General features: G+C 41.9%; 1 protein-coding gene across 1 annotated transcript in view; it reads left to right on the top strand.

The window, feature by feature from the left end:
- The window catches only part of TEAD4 (TEA domain transcription factor 4), a 53,308-nt gene extending 30,122 nt beyond the window's left edge, over positions 1-23,186 (top strand). The window contains exons 5-14 of the mRNA XM_053934759.1: positions 2,750-2,814; positions 3,423-3,485; positions 7,272-7,406; positions 8,219-8,262; positions 8,816-8,871; positions 9,590-9,720; positions 10,672-10,845; positions 18,521-18,661; positions 20,087-20,239; positions 22,890-23,186. Coding sequence (XP_053790734.1) covers positions 2,750-2,814; positions 3,423-3,485; positions 7,272-7,406; positions 8,219-8,262; positions 8,816-8,871; positions 9,590-9,720; positions 10,672-10,845; positions 18,521-18,661; positions 20,087-20,239; positions 22,890-23,003 — 1,076 coding nt within the window. The 3' untranslated portion in view covers positions 23,004-23,186. The remainder of the gene's footprint in view (positions 1-2,749; positions 2,815-3,422; positions 3,486-7,271; positions 7,407-8,218; positions 8,263-8,815; positions 8,872-9,589; positions 9,721-10,671; positions 10,846-18,520; positions 18,662-20,086; positions 20,240-22,889) is intronic.
- Positions 23,187-24,746: the final 1,560 nt, after the last annotated feature.

Here is a 24,746-nt window from a genome sequence, read left to right as displayed (position 1 = left end):
TTCTCATGTCTCCTTTTGTGGTTCCTCTTGTGTCTCCTCATGTATCTCCTGTTCTGATGGCTCTTGCCCTTTCCAGAATGCATTCAAGCAAAGGTAGCTTGTGCTCCTCTGGTTGAGGATTTGATGGATTGATTGTTATTTTCATCCAGTTTGGTAGTGGCTGGAATTGACTGTGACTGGCACAGAGCTGTTCATGGCATCCTCTCATACTGATTACCCCTTGCAGCCCCTTACTGCTACAGCAGAATAATGTTCTGTCAGACTGTTCAGCCTCTGTAATTTCTTTACTTAATTTGACACACTTTACATATGAATTTGCTCCATAAAATTTATTGTATCTGGTTGAGAAACCATTGTAATTAGTTTTGCAAGGATGACCCATAATTGAGCCAGTGTCTGGAGAGTTCCCATGTGTTCAAATTTTCAGTATAGCCTGATATGTGCCCTCTAGAAATTTGCCTGAAATTCTCCACATCCACTTCTTCTCAGGGCTAGTTTTTCCTCTCTTTTCCATTAACTCATTCACCTTGCCTCTCAAAGTGTCCTCTTGTTGAAACAAAAATTTCCCTTCTTCTTTCTTTATAAATAATAGGGTTTGAGTGCCTTGTTTTGTTCAGCACATTTCCAATTTCTGATGTGTGTCAAACAGTCCTTCTGAAATTTCTTATGTCGGCATCTGTCTGAGAAGAATCACTTCAGTTGTTTCTTACCTTTCAGCTTGGATCCATGTCTAAACAGATGGAAGCTTTGAGAAGCCATAAATGTTATTGTTGGCACTAGAGGAAGGTGGTGTGGATATGTGTTGCTATAATTGGTCTCGGCTTTGTGGAAATGGTTTACATGGGTTGGAAGAGCGGCCAGGTGGAAGGTGGCAGGGCAGCATCTGCTCCCACCAAAGTCTCCTGGGCATGTCATTGTGCTCAAGCTGAAACTGTGGGAACTGAAGAGGTCAGTGCTTACATGGCAGGGCATTGTGTTTCTAGCACAGATACAGTTCCTAATTTGTGTTTACAGGAGCTGGAGCTGACTTCTCAGCTACAGACCTGTTTCTTCTCCCATGGGAATAAGAGGAGCTGCTACAATGACACCATTAGGGAAAGATTAAGATCTGTGTATGTAAAACACTTTCCCATTCCTGTGTGTGCATTGGTTGTGTTTCATGAACCTGGCCTCACTGCAGTCATGGACATTTGCATTGTTCTGTTTCAGAAACAGATGGAATTAAGGGCTTTGCCAGTCCTTCCCTAAAGGGTTGAGTGGTCAATTTCAGCACTCTTTCCTTGCATACACTTTATTTCAGGGTTGAGTGAAATAAGAGTTTAAAATAAAAACAAGTTACTGCTTTTTCATGGAATATTTAACTACTGGAATAGTTAATACTGATAGTTTAATACTGATTTCACTGCTTGCCTTTTGATGTCAGTGATGTCCTAATACACAAGTTTTTTGCCCACAAACTTTCCACAGACAATACTGGGGTTTTATAATTTTCTTATAAATAAACTTCACAAGAACTGTGGCTTTATTTCCCAGTTCATTCCTGCTTCATTCTGCAAACACTTGCAGCCATATCAAGATGTCTCACAGCCTTGCAGCTCCTACTCCCAACTTTTTATTGCAGTACTATCTTGATACTACTGTATCAAGCTCTTTCTCTGTCATGTTTTCTCCTTTGAACCAGCCTAGAGTTCAGATGTGTAACTGCTGACTTTCTGTTTCTGCTCCTAATTCGTCCATCTCAAGAAAGACAATAAAATTTGTGTGGCTGCTTAGATGTGATACATTGGGAGCCAGTGTAATAAGGCTGGATAGTCTGCCTGAAGGAGCCTGAGAGGACTTGTAATTCACTGTATCATATCACACTGATAAATTCTGTGTAGCTGTTTCCATGTGCTTCCCCATTGTTTATTTTCTTGGACTTAGTTACACAGAATGACAGGCTCGTCTTCAGATTGTGTAGTCTGGCCCTGCTGGTCAAGCAGTGTCCAGTAGGTTGTTACTGTCCTCCAAGGATGGAGACTACAGCCTCTCTGGGTAGCCTGTGCCAATGTTTAACCACCCTTACAGTAAAAAAGGTTGGGTTTTTATTGTCTCTTTTCTTAAATTGTTTTTAGACACAATTTCATGTGTTAATCTGTGTCAGTTGTTTCTCGTTCTGTCACTGGGCACTACTGAGAGGAGGGTAGCTCCCTTTTTTCCTTCATTGCTTCCCATCAGGTATTTATTTTATTATTATTGATTAAAAACTGCCCCTGTGTCCTCTCCAGACTGAACAGGCCCAGTTCTCTCAGCCTCTCTTCATAGGACAGATGCTCCAGTGTGTTCACACCTTTCTCATGCTGAGGAGGCCAGACCTGGGCTCAGTACTCCACATGTTGCCTCAGCTGTGCTGAGTGGAGATGAAGGATCACTCCTCTTGACCTATTGGCAACTGGGATTTGCCATAAGGGTGCATTGCTGCCTCACTGTCAGCTCATTGTCAACTGGGACTCCATCCATCCCTTCAGCCAGTTTTCAGCCATCCCCTTGCCCAATTATCTAGCCCAAAATTTGTCAGTTTGTCTATGAGGATGTTATAAGAGACTGCGCCTAAAACTCAGACTTCTACCATGCACTAATAAGTTCTTTTCTAAGAAAGGAGTGTGACAGAATCATCTGCTGCTGATCTCTATAGATACACAATGGAATTATCTTTTTTGCTGGGGTCATTGCTTTCTAAACTTGGATTTGCATTATTTCTCTGTTCCAGGCCGAAATGAGTTGATTGCCCGCTATATTAAGCTGAGAACAGGGAAAACACGCACAAGGAAACAGGTAAGTGTACAGTTTTCCCTGGAAGGGTTAGCTTCTTTGGACCTCTAGAGATTATGAGGGCTAATGAGAACAAATTTCTTGCTGTTCGCTTGTTGGTAGTTTCTGACTTTGCTGGAAGGAGGTTGTTGTGCTGAGCTGGTTAATAAGAATGGCAGGAAGAGTCAGCTCAGGCATTTTACAGGGGGTTTATAATGCTCATGTCTGCCAATCATATAGTGAAAAATTTTTGTACTGTTAAGTAGCGTGATTTTATTTGCTTGGCCTACTAATGAGTGTTCCAGTGGTTCTCTGCATGAAGATTTCTTGTTCAGCCCAAGCAGCAATGATGATTTTGAAAATACCTGGTGCATGAGATGAAAAAGGAATCTTTGTAATTTGGGAATGAATATCCAGGCTATGCTGGACAAAGCACTGAGCAACCTGGACCTTAGATGGCCTATCTTTACAGGCCCTCCACTCTATTTCATGGCACCAGAGTTATGTTCAGAAAAGTAGCTCCTTGTTAACCCCAAGTCCTCCTACCCCCAACCCTAAATAACTGCCTAATTCTACAAGAGGCTACCAAGTATTCCTCTGGAATGAGCATGGAATTTTGTCTTTCAATGCAGGTATCTAGTCACATCCAGGTCCTGGCAAGGCGGAAAGCTAGAGAGATCCAAGCCAAGCTCAAGGTATGATGGATATCCCTTAGCATATCACACAAGCTCCCCCAAGTCAGCTATTCCCTCTTTGAATAGCCTTAAAAAAGCCTGAGATTAGTCACTGAACTGTAGTAAGCTGGAGAGGAAAAGGTTCTTCCCAGGAAATGTTGTGCAAACATTCATTATTGTTGAAGCTCTGTGACGTCTGGAGCAATTCTATTTAAAGAATAAAGAAACAATAACTTCTTAAATTTCATGTGTCTTATTTCTACTTCTGGTTTATGCTGCTGTCATTCAAATCTGAAAGGCCCTTAGGCTTAGGAGTGTGCAGGGAGTGTTTACCTGAGCAGGAATTGTTTATGGTTACAAATGCTGACCAGTAAGCAGTTGCTGGTGTTGTGGTGGCCTTGGGAAAAGGTGGCCTTACAGTTATTAGAGCACCAGCTCCACCTCTCCTAGAGGTGGTGATGTGGAGTTGTCCACTGAGAGGAAGCAATAAAGCCAGCTGGCGTCTTCTCAGGCAAAATGGTGCCAACTGAATAGACTTTGCTCTTTGATTAATTCAGACCTGATTTGAAGAGGCTAGAGCTAACGAGAAAGAGAAAATGGTTGAATACTTGCTTGAGAAGAGCTGTGTTTTCCTTTCCATAGGTAAAGCTCCAAGATCATCCTAATGAACCTCTTGACATTCATTTCCACTCAGATTTGATGTGAGGAAATGGTTTATATGCTCAGACTGAATTGCCAGAAATGTTGAGAAGGTCACGTTTGTATGTGACAATTGCAGAAGAGGGTGTCTGTCCCTGTTAAAATGTGAGCTATCCAGAAAGGGCTTGCTGAGCAGGATGTGAGGTCTGAGCCTTGTTATGTTTCACTGAGACAGCCAGAGAAGGAAGGTGAATGCTGACCTTTCTGTTTGGTATGGCCATAAGTAATCTGGAAGGAAGAGAGTTTGCTGTCCTGGTTTTCCATGCTCCAGGTGACAATAACCGTGACAGCCCAGCCCTGACTGCTGAGGCATGGCTGTTAGCAGCATGTGCTTCCTCTTGGCTGCCTGGGCAGCTCCTCACTGGGCACCAGGGCAAATGGACTGTCCTGTGTGTGAGCTGTTGGCACTCAGCTGCCCAGCGCTGACGTGCGTGCAGCTCTATTGCAAGCGGTGATTGCCTCTAAGCCATGACAGCACCCCCCACATCCCAGCCCCATTTTAGTAAGCTGTGCTGTGCCTTTTATTAGCCTGTTGTGTTTCCAGCTGCTCTGATAAAGAGAAGGAGGCACAAATTACAACTATCTAATTCAGTGCACCCAGGTAGGGCTGCCTAAGCTTGAAACCTGTGGTGCTGTTAAGTGGTCAATTCAGGTGGAGGCCTGCTGGAGAGGCAAGTTAGAACGAGCAGGAAACAACAACTGCCCAGGGTGTTAAAAGCCTCACTGCTGCTTACATCTGTAACCTTGATTCTGTTCCTCGTGTGTCACAGCTCTGGGGTTGGGCATGATTGAAAAGCCAGTCAGCCGAGCCTGCTTCCACTTAGCTCACAGGAGCTGGCTGGTTTTGTTCTCAGGGAACGAAGGTGTCTCGGGGAGCTCCATGGAGCCATTGGCTGCTGTCCTTTTACACCACCCAGGCCATGCTGTGAGCTCTGCCCAGCTGCCTGCAGAGAACCCTTCCCCAGGACCAGGCTGTTTCTTTCTGCCTGCAGTGGCAGATCAGGAACACTGATTCAACTCATTTACTTCTTTGCTTTCGCTGGCCATTTCCATAGAGCAAGGAAATGAAATCACAGAAACTGCTGCCCTTCCTCCAAGGTCCTGCTGACAGCTGTGTGCTCTCCTATCACTGCTCATTTTCCATAGCAAGTGCACGTCTTTGTGTTTATATCCCAGCGATCAGAGCAGCTACATGATGACTTTTCAGAGTAGTGACTGCAATAATTCCACCTCCACACAAACCGGAGTGTCTTTTTTAAATGTCCACTGTGTCTGTAAAAGATACAGGGGAAATAGGGTAAAACTTGAAGAAAACACTGTTCCCAAAAGTCAGTAGTTTTTCCATGCCCTGAGTGGCTAATAGATATCATCTGCACTAAGGAAAAAAGTGGGAAATCATGGTGATATGATGGTATTATTATTATCATCATTATTATGTGTTTTAAGAATAATAAAGGAAAATACAAATGCAAATGTTTGGTCAAAGTTTTTATCGCTCCTTTTTCCCATTTTTTTCTTCTTTTTTTCTTTTTATACTGGAAAACACTTGAAATTAGTATAGAACTGAAACAGAATGATGTCTTTTCTAAAAACGTGCTCTTTCCAGCAGTCTGTCAAACATTTAAACAAAACGAAAACACAGCAGAGGTTAATAGGTAAAATACTTTTTTTCCCTAATTATTTTACATTTTCTTTTGACTTTTAATACCTCCACAAGTAAATGCATCTTCCCCATAAACTGAGGTAGACAAATACAATTTTTCCAGTGAGAAAATAAGGGAAGGAAAAAAATCCTTTTCTCCAATGGCACATGGGAAATAGTCCTTATATATATATAAAAAAAAACCCAGAAAATAATAATTTCCCTTAAAGATGTAGGTAATCCTTCAATTATTCACTAAGGCATAATTTAAACTGGATTTTGAAAACGTTTCCCATAGCTTTGGAGAATATTAGGAACTTTCTCAGCATTTAAAATGTTTCCCTTCCATTCACTTGAATGGTACTAATGGGAGTCATAGATGGTCTGAAAAAGGTGTAAGTTCTGCCCATTTCTACTGATCATTCCACTTGAACAGTAACATTTATTATTGAGATTTTTGAAGATGCCTCCTCCACTTTTTTTTTTTTTTTAGACAAATTAGGATTTTTGGGTTTTGAACTTTAGAGAACCTTAGATAAGTTGGAGGGGTTAGAAAGAATGGAGGCCCAAGGGTGAGAACTTAATACAGTTCAGTGAATGCAAGTGGGAAGTGAGAATTCCTGAAGAAGACAGCGAGGGCTGTTGTATCTCTTTCAGCAGTTTCTTCAAGCTATGAATTAATCTGTGAGTTTTCCGTGGTAATTATAATGACACAGATAAATGTGGAATGTTTGAAAGATTAATTGTAGGGGATGTAGGAGGAAAGGCAGAATATAAGTGCTTCTGTTTGCCTATTTATTCCTTGAAAGAAGAAATGGAGAATGCTGTTTGTTTTCTAGATACTTCAGACTGTACTGTCATTGCCTGTAAGAATGTGTGTAAAATCTACAGTCCTGTTAAAATACAAAAAGGAACGTTCCTGCATATGTGCCCTGGAGTTTATGAAGGTTTCAAGTTTCCCTGAAGATGGGGATAAAATGATAAACTCTACCTAAGACTAATGCAGTCCCAAATTTGAGGTAGTCATTTCTGCAGTGATTATGACAATCTCTTTTTGTGACCTTTTCCTCAGAGGTTATTTTTTTTTGTAATCCAGAATCTTTCCCATTGAAAATTCTTACCAATTATTAAAATACAACAGTCAGCTAGGGGTGTACTTTCCACAACAAAGCTTTTCAGCTGTGTGGTTGAAAGCCCTCGGACAGAAGGGATAAAAGTTTAGCAGTCTTTAAACCAGCATTTCAGAAAGCATGACTATTCTCATCTGAAGCTATAGTAATGAGTCATAGCCTTACAGCTTTAAAGAGTTCTTAGGACAGTTATTGGTGAGTTTGCTGCCCAGAAATTCAGAGATGCTTATTCCTGACAGAGAAGCTGATGAGAATTCTGGTTATAGACCATTAGAGCTGGCAACTAGTTAATCATTATAATAATCCTGTTTTTTCTGTTTCTATTCTTGCTCATAGGATCAGGCAGCAAAAGATAAAGCCATGCAGAGTATGGCTACAATGTCATCTGCCCAGATTATCTCTGCAACTGCCTTCCATAGTAAAATGGGCTTGCCTGGTCTCCCACGACCAGCCTACCCTGCTGTTTCTGGGGTGAGTGGATCAGTGTTTTGGTGGAGTTTTGAGAAGACATTTGACTATTTGAAAGGATGTTGGGACCTGCTCAGGAAAATCCTGAGAACTGAGACAGAATGGGCCAAAAGGCATTGTCTCTGTAGAATAAATCTGTCATGTGGCTTCAACAGTTTTGTCCAATTCTTTGCTCACACTGATGTAAAACAGTAGAGTTTACTATGTATATTTTTTTAATAATACAAGGGAGAGAATACTCAGTTCCTTTGGATTTTCGTATCACATCCTTAGTCCAGCCTCTTTTTGGAATAAATCTGTTTGAGCCATCCTGACCCTTTTTCAAGTTTGTATTTCCCAGTCTTATTCTCAGCACTTTGATCAGATGGCCATTACATAAAATCCTTAATAGAGAAGGGTCTGTCAGCATCCCTGTACCTATGAGTTGGGCCTAGTGAGCATTTGCTGAGTATTGATTTCTGCCAAAATAACTCCCGTGGAACTTTCCTGGGGAAAATGGTCCTTCCAAGAGAGTGAGCATCACAAAAGCTTTGGAGACAGAGGCACAAGGTGCATGCATAATTTTTAACATTAAAGATCACATTCGGGTTGGTTTTTTGTATATCATTACAAGTAGCTTGTAGAATGAAAAAAAAAAAGACCAGCAGTCAGCATCTCCACAAGAATGAAACCAGGAATGTAAAAAGAAGAGAGAACTCAATCACATCTTTAAAAGTCTGTGAGCTTGCAGTTTGTTTCCTCAGAAAAGAGCAAGCCTTCCTTTTCATCTCTGTCCTAAGAGTGGTGACTTCTGCCTATGTGTTGTTCTCTTGCAGTTTTGGCAAGGACCATTGCCAGGCCAAGCTGGATCTTCCCAGGAGTAAGTATTCCTTCATGTGAGCATCCAAAGCAGGTGCTTCTGCTGCTTTTTCTGCTGCCTGAGGAACACCATTAGCTATTACAAGATCTGTGAAATGCTAAGGCCTTAATTTTTCTTACAGTAGTGTTAAAATGGAGCTGAGCTCTCCTGAAAGGTGTGTTTACTTGTGGATGTTGAATGTGTCTGAATTTGGGCCTGAAAGTCTGAGAGGAATCCAACCCAGACCTATATCCACTTGCATAGATATAAAACTACTTGTAGTTGAAAGGAAAGAACAAATAAATGGGCACCTGTGTATTAAGAGGCTGATAGGGATCTCAGAAAAACAAATCTGGAGGGAGGGCCTGCAAACACCTGCAGGGAAATCTTAATCTCTCCAGTCCTGGCCCCTTACTGCTTTCTGAGTCTTCGCCCATGGCCCTTCTCTTGCCCACAAAGATAATTTTCGAAAGACACTTATGCCACTTTTTCCTTGAGGAGCAAACAGTCAGTGAAGAATATTTTTTATTTAGTTGGGTTTTTATTAACCATCTCTCTTTGTGTACTTCTGTAGCGTGAAACCTTTTTCTCAACAACCTTATGCTGTACAGCCTCCGCTTCCAATACCAGGTAGGTAAGGAAATGTACTTCCTTCCTTTGAAATTGTATTCCAGCTTCAAAAACAGCCAGCACTCTAAAAATCTTGAAAGTTAATTTAAAAAAACAAAACCTATTGAAACATTTCAAAGAGCCAAAACCAATTTTTATATGATTTCCTCTTATTACCTGTTCTCATCCTTTTATTGAGAGAGCTGAAGCTTGTAAATTTTGTCTTCTTCCTGTTTTATATTGGTTGTGTTGGGTTTTTTTTTCTTCTTTGCTCAGCAGAGAATAAAAGTTTACGTATCTCTTCCACCCTGCTTCATGCTCTAGAACACTGTTCTTTGTCATAACATGATTGTGTTCCTAATTTCTAATTAAGTGGAATAACAAATGTCTTTTCCTTCTCAGCTTCCCCATTTTGAGAGATTAATGGTGACACCTCATTCTGATACTAAACAGTTTATTTCACTGCTCATTTAGGGCTCTGTCTAAGTCCTCTTACAATTGCTGATCATGTTTTCTCTGGTATTAAACCCAGGTAGTTTGTCTTTTATATCTGATCCCGGGCAGTGCTATCTTAGCAGAGGGTGACTGGCAAGCCATTTAGAGGACCTTGTGAATGATATTTTTGCATGATGAATGAAGCCATAAGAAAATTATGAGTCAGCTTTGACAGTAGGTGTTCCACTGGAAAGCCATTGCCATTTTTTTCTGAATTATTGTTATATAAATCCTGTGTGCTTAGGGTTTGAATCTCCTACTGGCCTCTCACCTTCCCCGTCAGCACCAGCTTGGCAAGGACGAAGGGTTGCTAGCTCCAAACTTTGGATGTTAGAGTTCTCTGCATTCTTGGAACAACAACAAGACCAAGACACAGTAAGAAACACACCTTGCCTCCACCCCTCATTAATTTTGCATCTTTGGACAGCTCCTGTTCATCATGGATGTATTATACCACTCTATGTGTATGGAAATACTTGCTTCATTGCTCTTCAGAGAATAGAAAGGCATCTTTGGGAAACACCAGATATCCTCCTCTTAGAGGATAAGTAGTGATAGAACCAGGTCTGTGCAATGTACTTCTGGCTTCTTTGTCCAGGGTCATGGGCATTCATACACTAGAGCCGAAGGCACTGAGGTCATACGCTCCTGCCAGGCTATTCTGGCTGTCCTGTCCAGCCTTGTAAGACAGACTCCAATATAGAACCCAAAATCAGAAGTTGTTAGGATCACATAAAGCCATGTGTTTCTCTGGCGTGCTTAAAATTGGAGAACTTAAAATTGGTGGTAACTGTGATGAGTTTGCATCAATGTGTTTCCATGGTGCCACCTATGAAATGGAAGTAGTAAGATATGCTTCTCTCACTAAACCTTTTGATTCTCCATCCTGAGATGTGCTCTGGTGATGGGCTGAGATAGGAAAGTCCAGAAAAGATTTGCCTGGGATGTATCTGCTGTGGGATTTCAGGCTCTTCATAGGACAGGAGCATCAATGTTTGACTGAGTGACCTGTCTCAGGTTATGTCAGACTATATGGCAGCAGCACGAGGCAATGATTTAGGAGTGAATATAGGAAGAAAAAGCCCAAAACCAGTGTTTCAGAGAAGGAAGAAGCATGAATGTACTGATAGGAAAGAAAGAACAGCATGAGCTCGTATTAGCAGATATTAGCAGATAATATTTCTATTGATTTCTTCTGCTCTTTTAGAAAATGCTATCAAATCTTCATTGACTGCCAGTTGTCTTCTGTGAAGGAAAATGGATGTTCAGTATGTACTGAATGGTACTGAACTATTTTCTAATTCCATATTTTTCCTCTTTTTGCAGTATAACAAACACCTGTTTGTGCACATTGGGCAGTCAAGCCCCAGCTACAATGACCCCTACCTCGAGGCAGTGGATATCCGGCAGATCTATGACAAGTTCCCTGAGAAGAAAGGGGGCCTGAAGGAGCTCTTTGAAAGGGGGCCAGCTAATGCCTTCTTCCTTGTCAAATTCTGGGTAAGAGAAAGGCCTTCTGTAGGGTACCTGTTTGCTATGAAGTTTCATGCTTTAAAAGCTGCAGCCTCCATGGCTGTTAGAAAACTGCTGCCTCCCAATAATTTTTTCCCCATGTAGGCAACTTAATACAGCCACAACTGTCAATTTTCTTGACGCCACAAGATCTTTCCTTGACCCCACAAGGCACACTTTCTAGCCCGCAGCAAGATGTGTCTTTCACATTGTCCATCTGTAGAGTTGCTCTTGACTACCATCTGCAGATTTACTAATGGTGACTTGGACCCTCTAGAATTTTTATTCATGTATAAGTAAAGAATTCAGAGGAAATTATTCTCTGCATACTCTTATGCATTCACTGTTCTCAGTGTTGTGTAACTCCTCAGCCAGAAGCAATACTTTTCCATCTCTTCTCCTGTCTCTGTAGCTGCATTTTGTGTTATCCAAGTACTAATAATTTACAGATGCATACTGACTGCTGGCAGAGCAAAAGATAAGAGAAAAATATAATGAAATTGGATTATGCTGATAATATATTACTGAAATGACTTCTGGTAAATTGGTAGAAATCAGCCTGGCAAAAGCTTACTCACTCAATTTGGATTTTTGTGATTTAACTGAAATTTGTAAAAACTGTGCCATTGTGCTTCAAGGTACAAACAAAATAGCTTTGGTGATTGATATTATCATAAGAATTATGAAATTAAAAATAATAGTAGCTCAGGGCAGTTGTACAGTAGATGGCTGAGGGAATGTGTAATGGGATTTGGAGCCTTTCACCTTGAGTTTACCACATCATTCAACCTGAAGTCAGAGTGAGATGATGAAAAATGAACTTTTATATTTCATTCCCTTCGTACAAAGTGGCACTAGAAAGCCTCCTGAATGGTGCTTTCAGAAGGAAGAGTTAAGTACCTTGAGATGCAGCTTCCCAGCTGTCCCAAGCCTAGCCTTTCCAGAAACGAGTTGGAGAATGTTGGCTGGGAGTCTTCTTCTCAAGTGCTTGTGCCTAGAGTATTGGTTGCTGATGATTTTTGGGAACACATAATTTTATTACCTGCAGTCTCTGTGCTACTGAGCTGGGCCCTTCATCGGATTAGCTTCTGGCAAAGTACAACAAAGCCTGCCTGGGGTGCTCAAAACAAAAGGTGGAAGATCAGCTCTGTTCTGGCTGGGAGAGAAAACAGCACCTTGCTGAGAAGCTTATCCTTTGACAGGGCACCCTTTGAAAGGTATTGATTGCCTTTTGTGCTTTGGAAGTTTCAAGAACCAAAAGGAACAGCTTAGAGGGAGATGTTACATAGAGAGAATGAAACACTTTGAACTCCTTGACTTGAAGAGAGAGATAAATTATGAAATTGTGATCTGATGCGACTGTGATTTTATTTATCAAAATTGACAGTGTGCTTTTCTGCTTTTGTGGTTCAGTTTGGGGATTGTGATAACTTGGTTTTTAATATCAGAAGTATAAATGTGGCCTATGCACCATGTCAGACCAACCTCTATCAACATTTTGAAAGATTTAGATGGTGGCACGTCTTCAAGTTGGGTTTTTTCTGTTCCCACATGAGGTGTGTGGTATTCAGAGGGTATCAGCTCACTGGAATTTGGCTTAATTAAGGGGATGTGGCATAGGATTCGAAACAGCTTTACTCCAATGTGTGCACAATGTTGTGGGGCTCTGCAGCTCTATACTTATGAGGACAGAAATATTTCTGGGCTTGGCTTAATATTTTGACTGTCTGATACTTTTTTTGGTACCCCTGCATTGTTGAATCCCATCTGGAGTTAACATCAGGTTTTATTGGTGGGAACATTACAGCTTGTCACTTAGGAATAGGCAAAGTTTACAAGTCAAGTCATTAGTTAAATGGAAGCTTCTAAGACTTTTAAGAAGCTAATAAATAAACACTTTTCACAAATAAGGCAATATGATTAAAAATAAAAGAGGAAGAAAACTAGATTTCAGCAGAATTTTTTATATCCCTCTGCATTTTCATACTTTTGTAGCAGTATGTGCCAGGGTGGTTTTACATTTTGCTACCTGATAGCTCTGGACAAGTATACAAATATACTGTTGATGTCCAGAGATGTATTGCATAAAGCAATTACTACACCATTGAATTTATAGCATCATTTTAGGATAAAATGGTGAGTAGAATTAAATACTTGAAGGGATGCTTTGAGACATGAAGATATGATTGATTTTTCAGTGGTTCTGAGTTGAAGTTGTGGTTGCAGGTGACAAAGACTTTAAAAAACCAAGGAATGAATAAGTTGGGGTTGTGTATCTGCAGTTTTAGGCTTGAAGAACCCGAGGCATGAACCTACCATTGCTACAGTAACCATTGAATATACCAGGTGAACTGTTGTGTACCAGAGGCCTAATTCTAAACACCAGGGTTGAGGTTTCCTGACCTCAGTGGTAGCACTGAGGATCTAGTGTGACTGAGAAAGAGATGTTCATGTTTGTTCAAAGGTGCTTTAAATGATCTATACAATAGCTCAAAGTTAATGAGTTTGAAACATAAGGAGTGTTGCAGTGTTTGCAATTCTTCCTTGATTTTGGCATTGGGAATTTGGTACAATGAACCGATTTTTGGACTTGGGTTGGCAAGTTGTGTATGACATCTGTGTGACATTTCTCTGTGCTCCAAGTGCATTCTAGCACACGACAATGAATGTGAGACATCAGCCTCCCAACACATGGGCAGTGGCAGCCCTGCTCTTTTCCAGGCTAATATTATCTCTGCCACCTGTTCCTTGCTTCTCCCTGTGAACTCCTCCTATATGGATCGTTATTAATAGTTTGGGGAAGAGGCGTTCTCAGGGCTTTGCACATTAGTAGAAATGGTGCACTTGCATCTTGGAGCTTTCAGAAGTTGTGAGATTCTCCATGGAAGACAGAAGAAAAATGACAAACCAGGAATTCAGGACAGGTAGTACTTTGCACAAAGGAACCATCTGCAGAGACATGAATCAGGGGAATTTCTTGGGAGCCCTGTCCTGCCTGTGAAGAATGTATGTAGTAATTTCTTCTTGGTGATAGGCAGTCAAATCACTGGGCATCTTCTTTCAGCTAAATGGAATATACTTTTGTGGGAAAGTGCTGAAGGGGTGGGCTGGAAACTGCTGTCATGCACTTGCCTTCTCTCCTGTCATAAGCAAATCCAGTCAAAACAGCAGCAGTGCAAATTGCCCTCAGCACCCTGCCTTGCCCACTGGATGCTTTCAATCATGAAACTGCCTGGAGAGCAAGGAATGGCAATTTGGTCTCCATGTCCATTCTATTCTTGTTATTCCTCAGGCAGCAAACAAGACAGCAGCTAGAAACAGAGAATTTAATGATTTTTACACACATTAATTTCACCTGCCATCACCAGCACCACCTCCAGTTGCTGCCTTATGTAAGGGGACTCTGGCAATGGCACTTCTTCCACCAAAGTTGTTCCCCACAGTGTTCAACAGTGTAGAGATTATTAGCAGCAAAAGGCAGATTGAAAGATTGAATTGCTGAGGAATTTTCAAAGAATCTTTTCCAGAGATGGAGGGGAGAGAGGAGCATATTAACTTGTAGAGGTCTACTATGCTCTTCCCAGAACAAATCCCTTCTCTTCCATCTAGAAATCTTGTAGGTAATTAAACATTTTGCTTGCTTCTCTGGAAAGGAGGAAATGGCAGATGTTTTCCCCCAGGCAGGCAGATTCACTCTTGCATGCAGTATATGAATATCTGGGATGTGCTGTATCACAGATATCTCAGTGACTGTAGTGTCAGCATGTTTGGAAGTCATCGGGCAAGCTATGGATAAGTGTGTCATCTGTGCAGAGCTTGCACAGCAAGTTGAACACATCAGATTTCTGCTATGTCAGAGTGTGCTCAAGTTTTTGCATCTGGAACTTCTGGGACAGAAAGCAAGAACCCTGACTTTGTCAGATAAAGTAGTATGGTCCATTTGGTGGCTCATAACTCAGATTTAGCTTGTAGTATGCCTTGTTTATTTGATCTTCTACCTTTGCCTGTAAAAGAAACTGAGAACAGCTGTTTGAATGCTGGACACCACCCAACAGCCTGAATGCTGCTGCTGCTGCCCCCGCAGTCCCATCCTGTTCTAGCACTGGCAAATAGGAGCCTGGAGGGCCAGGCAGCTCAGCCCCCTCAGTGAGACTTTCCTAAATCCTGCCTATGTCTCTTTTCACTGCCTAGGCTGGGGTAAGGAATGTATTTAAGACTCATCTCACTTGTTGTTGGACATACTAGGGCATTTGCCAGAGAGGAGTTGAGGCACCTGGGTTCTAGTCACATCCAGTTCCATATTAAAAAATTCTATGCATTCCCAGACTACAAAGTGAAGATTAGCTCTTCTGCTTGATGGAGTTCTGGGTAGATGAATTTCCTTTAAATCATAGTCACTATTATTCCCTTGCATCTTTTCAGGGTGGAATGTATGGGACACAGTAAGTCAGACCTGTCTATGCTCACCTCGGGTGCTCACTCCAGGACTTGATGTGCTTTGACACAAGGTTTTCTTTAGAGAAGCAATGTAGTCCTGATGGTCTAGGTGTTGTGAGGAGCTCATAGGAATCTAGGCATGAAGGCCATAGTGTTTTTAGGTATTAAGCTAAATGCAGTAGCTCTTTTGTCATTATGCTCTTGTCCTCATGCAATCCTGAGAAGTTTAAGTGCATCCTTTCATGAATTACCCCAGTGTCCAGCTGACATTTAGAAGTTAATTTGGCTGTGTCAGATTACAGTGTTCTTCCTCAATTTTCTGTCTTGTTTCCCTTCAGGAGGTAATCATCTACACAGCAGGGAAAGCTAAGAGATTGGAGTTTCAATCCTCAGTTGTTACTTGGTCTTGTATTCATGTACAGCATTGCTATTTTCAGTTTACATGTATAGACCAGGTTGCAAATAGTTCAAGAGCAGATACGTGTGTGCTAAATAATCTCTGGTCCGGGGGCAGTGCCTTCCTTAAGAAGGTGGGAACCAGCAGCTGTAAATAAGTGAAAAAGCTGTAACTCTAAGGCCAGCAGTGTCTGGGGTGTTGCAGTCTGGGGTGTTGCAGTTCTCCGGCAAACATGAACTGAAGCTCTCAGCAAACTGCTACTGTCATTCCCTGGAGTTGCTGAAATTCCCTGTATGTATGTTTATGAGATCTGCAAAGGTGACAGGAGGTGGGCACACAGCTCCTGGTGACTGATCACTCCATGTCTGACTGTTCTAGCCCATAATATGGGACAAGCTTTAGAATAAAATGTGCAGTGTAAATGTGAGGGAGTTCCAACATGATCCTGCTCCTCCACTGCAATAGGGCTTCCAGGAACCTGATTGTACATAATGTCAGTGAATGGGACAACTCCTTAATTCAAACAGTATTACCATAGTTTTGCCATTCATATTTATTAATTTGCTGTTAATTGGCTGTGAAATTCTAGTCTGGCCTTCTGATGGGAGGCTTGTCAAACTGCAGATGCACCTAGAGTGGCTTCTTAGGGCTAGTGAAGCTTTTCTCATGAAATGGAACTAGCACCTTTCTGTTTTGCCTCATAGTGAGTGTATTTTTTTTTTAATTTTACCAGTGAGTCTTTTGGAGAATGTAACCTTAACTTTACTAGTGAGACCCTGAAAATGTTTGTCTGATTCTGCAATGAGAGCCTCTGCTGTGTTTATGTAGCGGTGGCCTGACTAAGCTTCTGTAGCCTTGACCCTTTTTTCTTTTTGACTCAGTGGGAGAGTATCTTTGGAAGAGCGGAATCAAGTCCATACATTGTGTTTATCACTCCCAAGGGAAATAGCAGAAAAATATTATGAAGGACTCCTAGTCTAGTTCCTCTCTGGACAAGGGAAGAAGTTAATCTTTATTTAGAAAGTTGGAGTGTGGGTGAAATAAACAATACAGTTGATTGCATTGACATGGAAGTGAGTATTACAGTATTAAAGTACAGTATTACAGTAACTTAGTAAAAACCTAAACCAGAATGGAGTAATACTGCTGTTCTCTAATACAGGTACATTTGTGGTACAAAGAAAGTAGCTGCATAATTCCAGTTATTTAATACCGAGGTCTTCAGCGTGGTCATAAGAATAAGCTGTCCTGCCTTCTGCTATCCCTGTTGCCACTCATCCTCCCAACACATTCTTTGTTTGAACACACACAGGTGTTTCTGAATCAGGCCAGGGAACTGATCCCACTGAGAACTAAATGAGCAATTCCTCAATGACCCTTGTAATACACCTACAGAGATGTGTGTCAGTACAGCAGGAATGGGGAAGCACAAACTACTCTGGAAGACTGAGACTGCTCTCTCTCAGGGTCAGGACCAGCCTGGCATCATCAAACTACAACTCTGAGGTGCAGTTCCTCAAGACACTCAAGCCAACCCAGTATGTGTTGCTGTGAAAATAGGCAATCTTTGTGTCCTCATCTTTTGTGGTGCCACAAAGGCAGCAACAAGCTCACGTGTCTACAGAAGGGGAGAAAACTTGACTGTCACTTTCTAGACTGACCTAAACCTTTTGTGAAGTTGCTCCTTAAGACAACTAAGCTAACAGTATTTATTATCTCATGGCACTTAAGAGACAGTTATTTTGCAAGAAAGAGGGGCATTCATTATTGTGGTGGTCCAGTTCTACCACATTGCTTGTCCTTAGTGCTGCTCTAGATCTCAAATAAAAAGCTCTTCACTGACATTGGTTAGAAAAACCCTGCTAGAATGGCATCTAATGCTGTCTTAGTCACACTGTGTCCACTGTAGGAAGAACACATTTTCTTCAGTTTCCTCTTCCCTTAGCTCAGCTGGAAGAATAAAAAGCTCTGGAGCAGCCGATGGGAACTGATCCTTGCTTTTATGCTGATGTGAATTAGCACATGGGCTTGTGGAGCACAGAGAAGCTCTGCCCTTTCAGTTTTGAAGGGGAGGGAGCTGAGCTGGGCATTCCCACAGACCCGTAGTGTTTCTAGAGCTTAAGGGAACAGCCACTTGTTTCATAACTGCGGTTGGAATGACCCCTGGTGGAAGCTTCAGACAGCCAGGATTTTTAGGAGTTCTGTCCCAACAGGAGACTTCGGTTGGCCAGCCTTAGGCACCCACATTTGAAAACTGTGGCTGCTACTGGAGATGGGTTTGAATTCAGGTGTAACTGGGCTAGATCCATCAGTAGCCTACATTCCTCACGTTGCATCCTGTCTGTTTACATTTGTAGTACCTGAACCTGATATGTGTGTGTACTCACACATTACTTTTCCCTGCTGTCTCTTTTCCCTTACCTATGTTCTTAGGGTGGAAAAACTTTATTACTGTTGCTTTACCATTATTTTCCTTCCTTGGTGAGTCAGCCCAGTCTAACCTGTCTGTTGCACTGCTCTGTCTCTGCAGTCTGCTTGCCACATGCTTTGTGAGTACCTCCAAACTGTGTCATGTTTTTCATGTTAGGAGGATATTCCACCAGATTTCCTCAATGTATATGCAAATCCACACCATTTTCTGAAGTGGAAATAGGATTTCATTCAATACTCTTCAGATTTCTCCTGCTTGTTCAATGCACATTGGACTGCTTAAGGAGCTGGGGACACTCCCAATACTTTACTATCCTGGCCATGCAAGGTAATGGTGAGAAAATGCCACAACCAACTATTGATAACCATCTAAATATTTTTTGTTCTTTTTCTTGGCAGGCTGATTTGAATACCAATATTGAAGATGAATCCAGATCTTTTTATGGTGTTTCCAGCCAGTATGAGAGCCCAGAAAACATGGTCATTACCTGTTCTACCAAAGTGTGTTCCTTTGGAAAGCAGGTGGTAGAGAAAGTAGAGGTAAGGAGCAGACACATGGGTGCAAGGTTCCCTCTGGCTGCCATTTTGTCACTTCAAATATTTGCAACCTGCCTTTGTATCTCAAGGCAAAATATATCTCATGCTTCTTGTCAGGGAGATGGATGCCATAGATATAAGATCACTCAGCCTGCAAAGTGCTTGTCTTAGGATTTCACTGAAGATCTGCTAGTGTTTGCTACTTTTCCCTTAAATCTCAGTTTCTGAGGAGATGTAAATGTGTACGACTCTTAACTCTGCCAATTCTCTGGGGTTTTCTGGGGAAGCAAAGGAAAGCTAGGGAACATAGATATGTTTTGTAGTCCAGAAATGTAAAAACATATAAGCAACACCTCACTCTCACCAGTGTTTTTAAACAGATCATTTATAGACTATAGCTATTAATTTGACTGTAATAATTTACAGTCTTACAGTTTTATTAGACTTAGAGCGTATACACTTACAGCTTGAGCAACTGCAAATAACTGGGTTAGGCATAGACCTGGCATTGCAAAAATTCTTTTTGATTCCACTTTCAGCTGCTAAGAGAGCTGCTTTGGCATGCCTCCTGCTGCCCTGTTTCTCAAGGAATTTAGGATGCAGAAGCATCTATGTGCAGAACACCAGTTGTTCTCATATCAGCAGCCAGTTCAAGGTGCATCCTTCCCCAAAACCCATCTCCAGGCACATGATAGGCATGCCTGAAGTTGGGTTAAGTATTTGCAAAGGGATAGAGGGGCTAAAGGAAGGTGTTATGGTGCACATGAAAGAAGACCAAGCTTCTGGGGTGAAAGAAGGTTACAGGCATTTAAGGGTCTGATGTGAAATCATAGAATATGGCCTCAGTTTCTCCTCAAAGGCAGATAAAATATACAGGAGCTAAGGTGTGAATGTGAGCAAAAAAAATCCCTCTGTCTGTCATTGGCCAGACTCTTCCCTAATTGGGGGGCGTAAATTTTATGTTCTCTCACACAGAAGGCTTTAGTCTTTTCTAGAAGGTACCAGAAGGCTTTAGTCTTTTTTAACTATAAAGCATCCTGAGCATAGTATTACTATCATTACTTCCTGGTCTTGCTAAAACAGTAGTTATTAACTTTTTCAGTTTATTCACACCTAGTATTTTTCCAGTAGAGATGCAAACTGTAGTGTAGGTATCAATTGGTCTGTTCCTCTTAGTTACCTTACACAGTGCTTTGAGGGTTTGCTGCTCAGCAGCTGGAACCCACCATTCTGAAAAAAAACAAGAAATCAAGCCAAAGAAATTGGAGGCCTCAAGGGGACTGACCTTGGTGCAAAGTACTATGATCACTGTTCATAAAATTATTTAAAAGTACCACTGTAATTTTTCTGTTCTGAGTCCCTTTTTGTGATAGTGTCACTGGTGTGCCAGCATAGCCCCACATGCCCCTTTTGTGTTTTGCCTTGCAGACAGAGTATGCACGCTATGAAAATGGACACTATTCCTACCGCATCCACCGCTCCCCTCTCTGCGAATACATGATCAACTTCATCCATAAACTCAAGCACCTTCCTGAGAAGTACATGATGAACAGTGTGCTGGAGAACTTCACTATCTTACAGGTAGGAATTTCAGCTGTTTTCATTGCAACTTGGCAACATGTAAGCACCATGCAGGAGTTCACTGTTGAGAGCCAAAGCAGATTTCCTTTTATAGCTCAGCATCTAATTGAACTTTCTGTCTTTCATGTGTATTGCACTTCAAGACCATTTATGGAGTTCTAGAGATAGTAACTCATGCAGAGGAGCAGCAAAAGGATTTGAGAGACCTGGGTAAGAGAGAAACAAAAAGAAAAAGGAAGAGCTCATGAGGCAGAGAGACAAAGGAAGGGGAATGATGAAAAAGTCAGTAGAAGGAAATGCTCATTCCACTATTTCAAAAATATTGAGGTCCTTTCTGTGCCCTGGCCCTTTTTACAAGGTAAAAAACACACAAGAGCACTGCTGAGTGGCTATAAAATTTTTCTGTGGGAAGAGTTCTTCACTGACCATATTAGGGGAGAAAGAGTTTCCTCAGGACCATCTGGGACCTGTACAGAGACATGCAAAGGAAGGGGGGTGTTGTGGGGAAGCTCTGTGACACCTTCTGAATCACTGCAACCTCTAGATAGGTCAGAATTACAAGGCTACAACAATTAGATTTCCATTAGAAGGCTACAGCATAGTCTTTCCATACAAGGCTACAGCAATTAGATTTCCATTTCCAGTTTTGTTATACTCCCAACATCTTTCCAGGCTCAGATGCAGCCTAAATTTGGGAAGAGGGCAGACAGCTTAAAAAGTGGATTTTTCTAATGGACTGAATTCTGTGTTCACCTCTGTAAGAGGCATCACAGATCTTTGCCCAGAGAATGTGAGGCTGGGTAAGTAGAAGAGATGCTGGTGGCTGTATGAAAGACTGGAAATCAAAGTGGTTTTCATTGCATTCTCTGAAAATCTTGGATAACTGCAGGTAACTCATTTCACTACTCTGTGGCTCAGACACATCAGCTATAAAACACAAGGTTAATAATATACATCACAGGGCATTAAGTTTACTCTTTCATACTTGTATTAAGATCTCAAACATCTGGAAGAAATGAGGAGTGTAAATGCTGAGAGTTCTTTTAGATGAGCAAAAGCATGAGAGGGGCAGAGACAGATGGAAGACCTGTGTGCTGTAATCCATACTGGGGAACATTGTAGCTGCCTTCTGCATGTTTCATTCCTCAGTCAGGAATTTCCTCATTTCCTATAAATTCTAAGAAAGGCTGTCACATGGTTATACTTCCTCAGGGGCTTTATGTTTTGATTAATCTCATGTCCTTCCCTTATCTTCTGGCACTGATGGCATGTCCCATGTGGGTGCTGGTACACACTACCTTTACAGTGCTGTGCAAGATGAAAGTGCTGCTCCCTGAGCAGCAGCCTAAGCATCTCCCACTCCCCACCATGGAGCTGAAAAATGCATAATGTAAGGCATGTTGGTAGTCCTCTGTCCCCACTACCACCTTTGAGGCAAGTCTGATTATATTTTTTCTAAACCCTTTTATGAGCTTAGATACCCCATATCCTACAAGCATCATTTATCTTGCTTTGCACATTTCTCTGGATCTAGAACTCCCAAGATTTCAGAAAACCCATTTTTCAGAAAAGAGCCCAGTGCCTTAGCACACCTGGATATGTATTAACTCACCACATCTTGCAGAGGAAAGGACTTCGACTGCAAATCCAATCATTAAGTAAGAAAAGAAAACAGAATAGACCAAAATCAGACTGCTAAACTTAATAAGAACGTTTGGAAACAGCTGTTTTTTCCCTGTTTTCACAAGAACAATTGGGCTTTGGTACAGTTTCAAGCCTGCAGCTGGAATGGTTTTCTTCTGCAGTTGAGTTTGTGCTGCTGCTGATAAAAATCTGTCTCCTCCAGCAGGAGAGAACTTTAGCTATGGCACAAACTCAGGTGACAAGAATGTGCAAAGTTGTGCAGTGACAGAGAGAGGGAAGCTGAGCTAGGAGTTCTGAGAGCAGTATTTCTCTTGTCTCTGCCACCTAGTGCATGCTGCAGAAACTAGGACAACACTGCTCCTTCACCATGCTGCTGTCATGTTGTAGAGAAGATAAGGGGTCCTGAGGGGCCATAGAAAAAAAATGGGAAAAAAGGAGCTTCTGTACGAATGCATGAGTGTAGCAGCCATCCTTCTCCCAACATCTACAGTGTATGGAATGGGAGGTGTAATGGAGTCAAATCTGTAAGTCTCCTGTAAAAGCAGTTATACTCTTTAATCCTCATGTTCTGTGTCTACCATTGACAAGCAAGAGCAGAAGAAGGGAAACAACTGTCTGTGGTTGTGATATATCAATATATGTGTGAACAGGAGTGTGTGTGCCACAGGAGGGGGCCCCTCTATACCAAACAAACAGAGCAAAAAGAGCTTTTTTGTGTGAAACACTTTCCCTCTGCAACACCAGGGGTGGGAAGTAGAGAACCTGCTTCCTCTGATGTGATCGCTGCTTGGTCACAGTGGACTTTTCCTCATCTTCCTGTCTCTTCACCGCTTTGTAGTTTTGAGGATGCAAAAGTGCTTTGGTTGGTGGGCCAAGCTGTGTATCGATCCTGCACTTTCTCTGTTCTTTGTCTATTACTGACTTTCTGCTTTATGTTAAATGTGTTGGAATACGTAAGCAGAGAAATAGCAGTTGCCATTTCAGCTTCTTCTCCTTTTCTGTCTAGGTTGTGACAAACAGGGACACACAGGAGACCTTGCTGTGCATAGCATATGTTTTTGAAGTATCAACTAGTGACCACGGTGCCCAACATCACATCTACCGGCTGGTGAAGGACTAGAGACTCTCTGCCCTGAGTTGTCCATGGAATGCATGTCTAAGAAAAAAGTCTGTGCTTGAACAACCCCTGCCCCTCCCCAAACCAAACTGAAAAATAAACTGCAGATATTGTGTATTTTCAGAAAAGTACCTCTGAGCTGGTTTGTGATTGATAGAGTGAAGTTTCCATGTTCTCCAGGTTTGTGCAAATGGGAAAAAGAGTTGGAGTCACGGAAACAGGCAATGACTGCTTTAGGGACTCACCACAATCAGCGTCCTGTAAAAAGCATTTCCCACAGTGCACACCCAGGGTGTGAGCACACATATAAAAGGAACGTATGCACCTGAGCATACAGCTGGGGCAGTGACAATGGCAGCAGCTTTCACAACTCTGATCACATATGAACAGGTTAAAAATGTTCATACTATACCTGGTCTGAGTGTGTGCACTCATATACATTCATTTGAAAGCCAACACATGCACAGACCTGGTTACCATACATTTATTTATATAGGTATCAGTTATATATAGTCATGTGCCTGTGTTTAGAGGTTGCACATATGTCCTGCACAGCTGCCTGTCCACATCAGCAGTTGTGCAGTCACAGGCTCATTCAGCCTTGCTCTGTTAGAGGCTTATTTCTTCTTCCCTCTCTTCCATGCAAGATAGTGAGAGACCAATCTTTCTTTTGTGTTTTAAATAAAATTATACTTAGAAAATTGGGTATGTTAAATCATGTTGTCTTGCCCAGTAGATTTCCTCCATGTATCAAGTCTGATGACTTTACTGAAAGGCTGAAATAATTCTTGCTGCTTTTGCTTCTGTTCTCCCTGCACAGCTACCAGTGCTCAGTGAGCCAGTCTGTGCTCTTGTGCACCCGCTAAATAATTGTTTACAGAGGTCAAATTATTCCACCTGTTAGTTGCAGACAGTGAGATGCACAAGTATTGCACAGGATGTCATTTGGTGAGCAAACTGGAGGAAAAGAATGATAGAGTGAAAACAGCTTAGCTTTCTGTGTTTCCAAGGCAATCAAACACAGCCTCTCTGCTTTACTTGTAAACTGAGGTTGTCTATTCAGAGAGGAGTCACTGAGAGGCAATAATCTTGGTCCCCACAATGCTGCTGATGTGGGGGAAAGATGCAGCCATTCATGTTGCTCTGGGGGAAGAGGTAGTTTGCATGATGTTCTGGCAGCTGTTGAACAGGAAATTTATTGAGTGGCCAGGCAGAGTCGTGTGGCCTGTACAATCAATTTAATGTGGAAGGGGGACTAATTGACTTACCTCCTCATTAAGCAACTGCATGCCAGTTGATCTGTTGTAACTGTAAAAGTGTGGGTTTCCATTTGCACATGGGAGGTCCCTGACAGGGATGAGTCTTCACCAGGCAGACCCTGTGCTTTGAAGCATGGGAAGGAAAGGGTAAGGGTATGGAGGATAGCAAAGATGATGCCATGAAGTCAGAGTTGGAGAAGGATGGTTTGTTTCCTGTTATGGGAAAAGTGCTCCATATATTTTTTCCCCTCAATCTTGCAGATCCTGCATGCTCAGAGGCTACTTTTAAGGACCTTGCAGGGCTAGTGCTGTTAACCTTCTCTGTGCAGGAGCCAAAAGTGGATGGTCAAGAACAGAAAATTTGCTTGCACCTATTAAGCAAAATCTGCACCAAGTTCCTGCTCTGCCTGCTCTCTCCAAGACAAGGAAATACCTTCAAGAACAGACTTCCAAACAGTAATACAGACACACAGATGCCAACAGCTTT

Source organism: Vidua chalybeata, chromosome 2, assembly GCF_026979565.1.
Source record: "Vidua chalybeata isolate OUT-0048 chromosome 2, bVidCha1 merged haplotype, whole genome shotgun sequence".
Lineage (NCBI taxonomy): Eukaryota > Metazoa > Chordata > Aves > Passeriformes > Viduidae > Vidua > Vidua chalybeata.
Note: the sequence above shows the minus strand (reverse complement) of the source record. Positions and strands in the feature narration are given on the sequence as shown.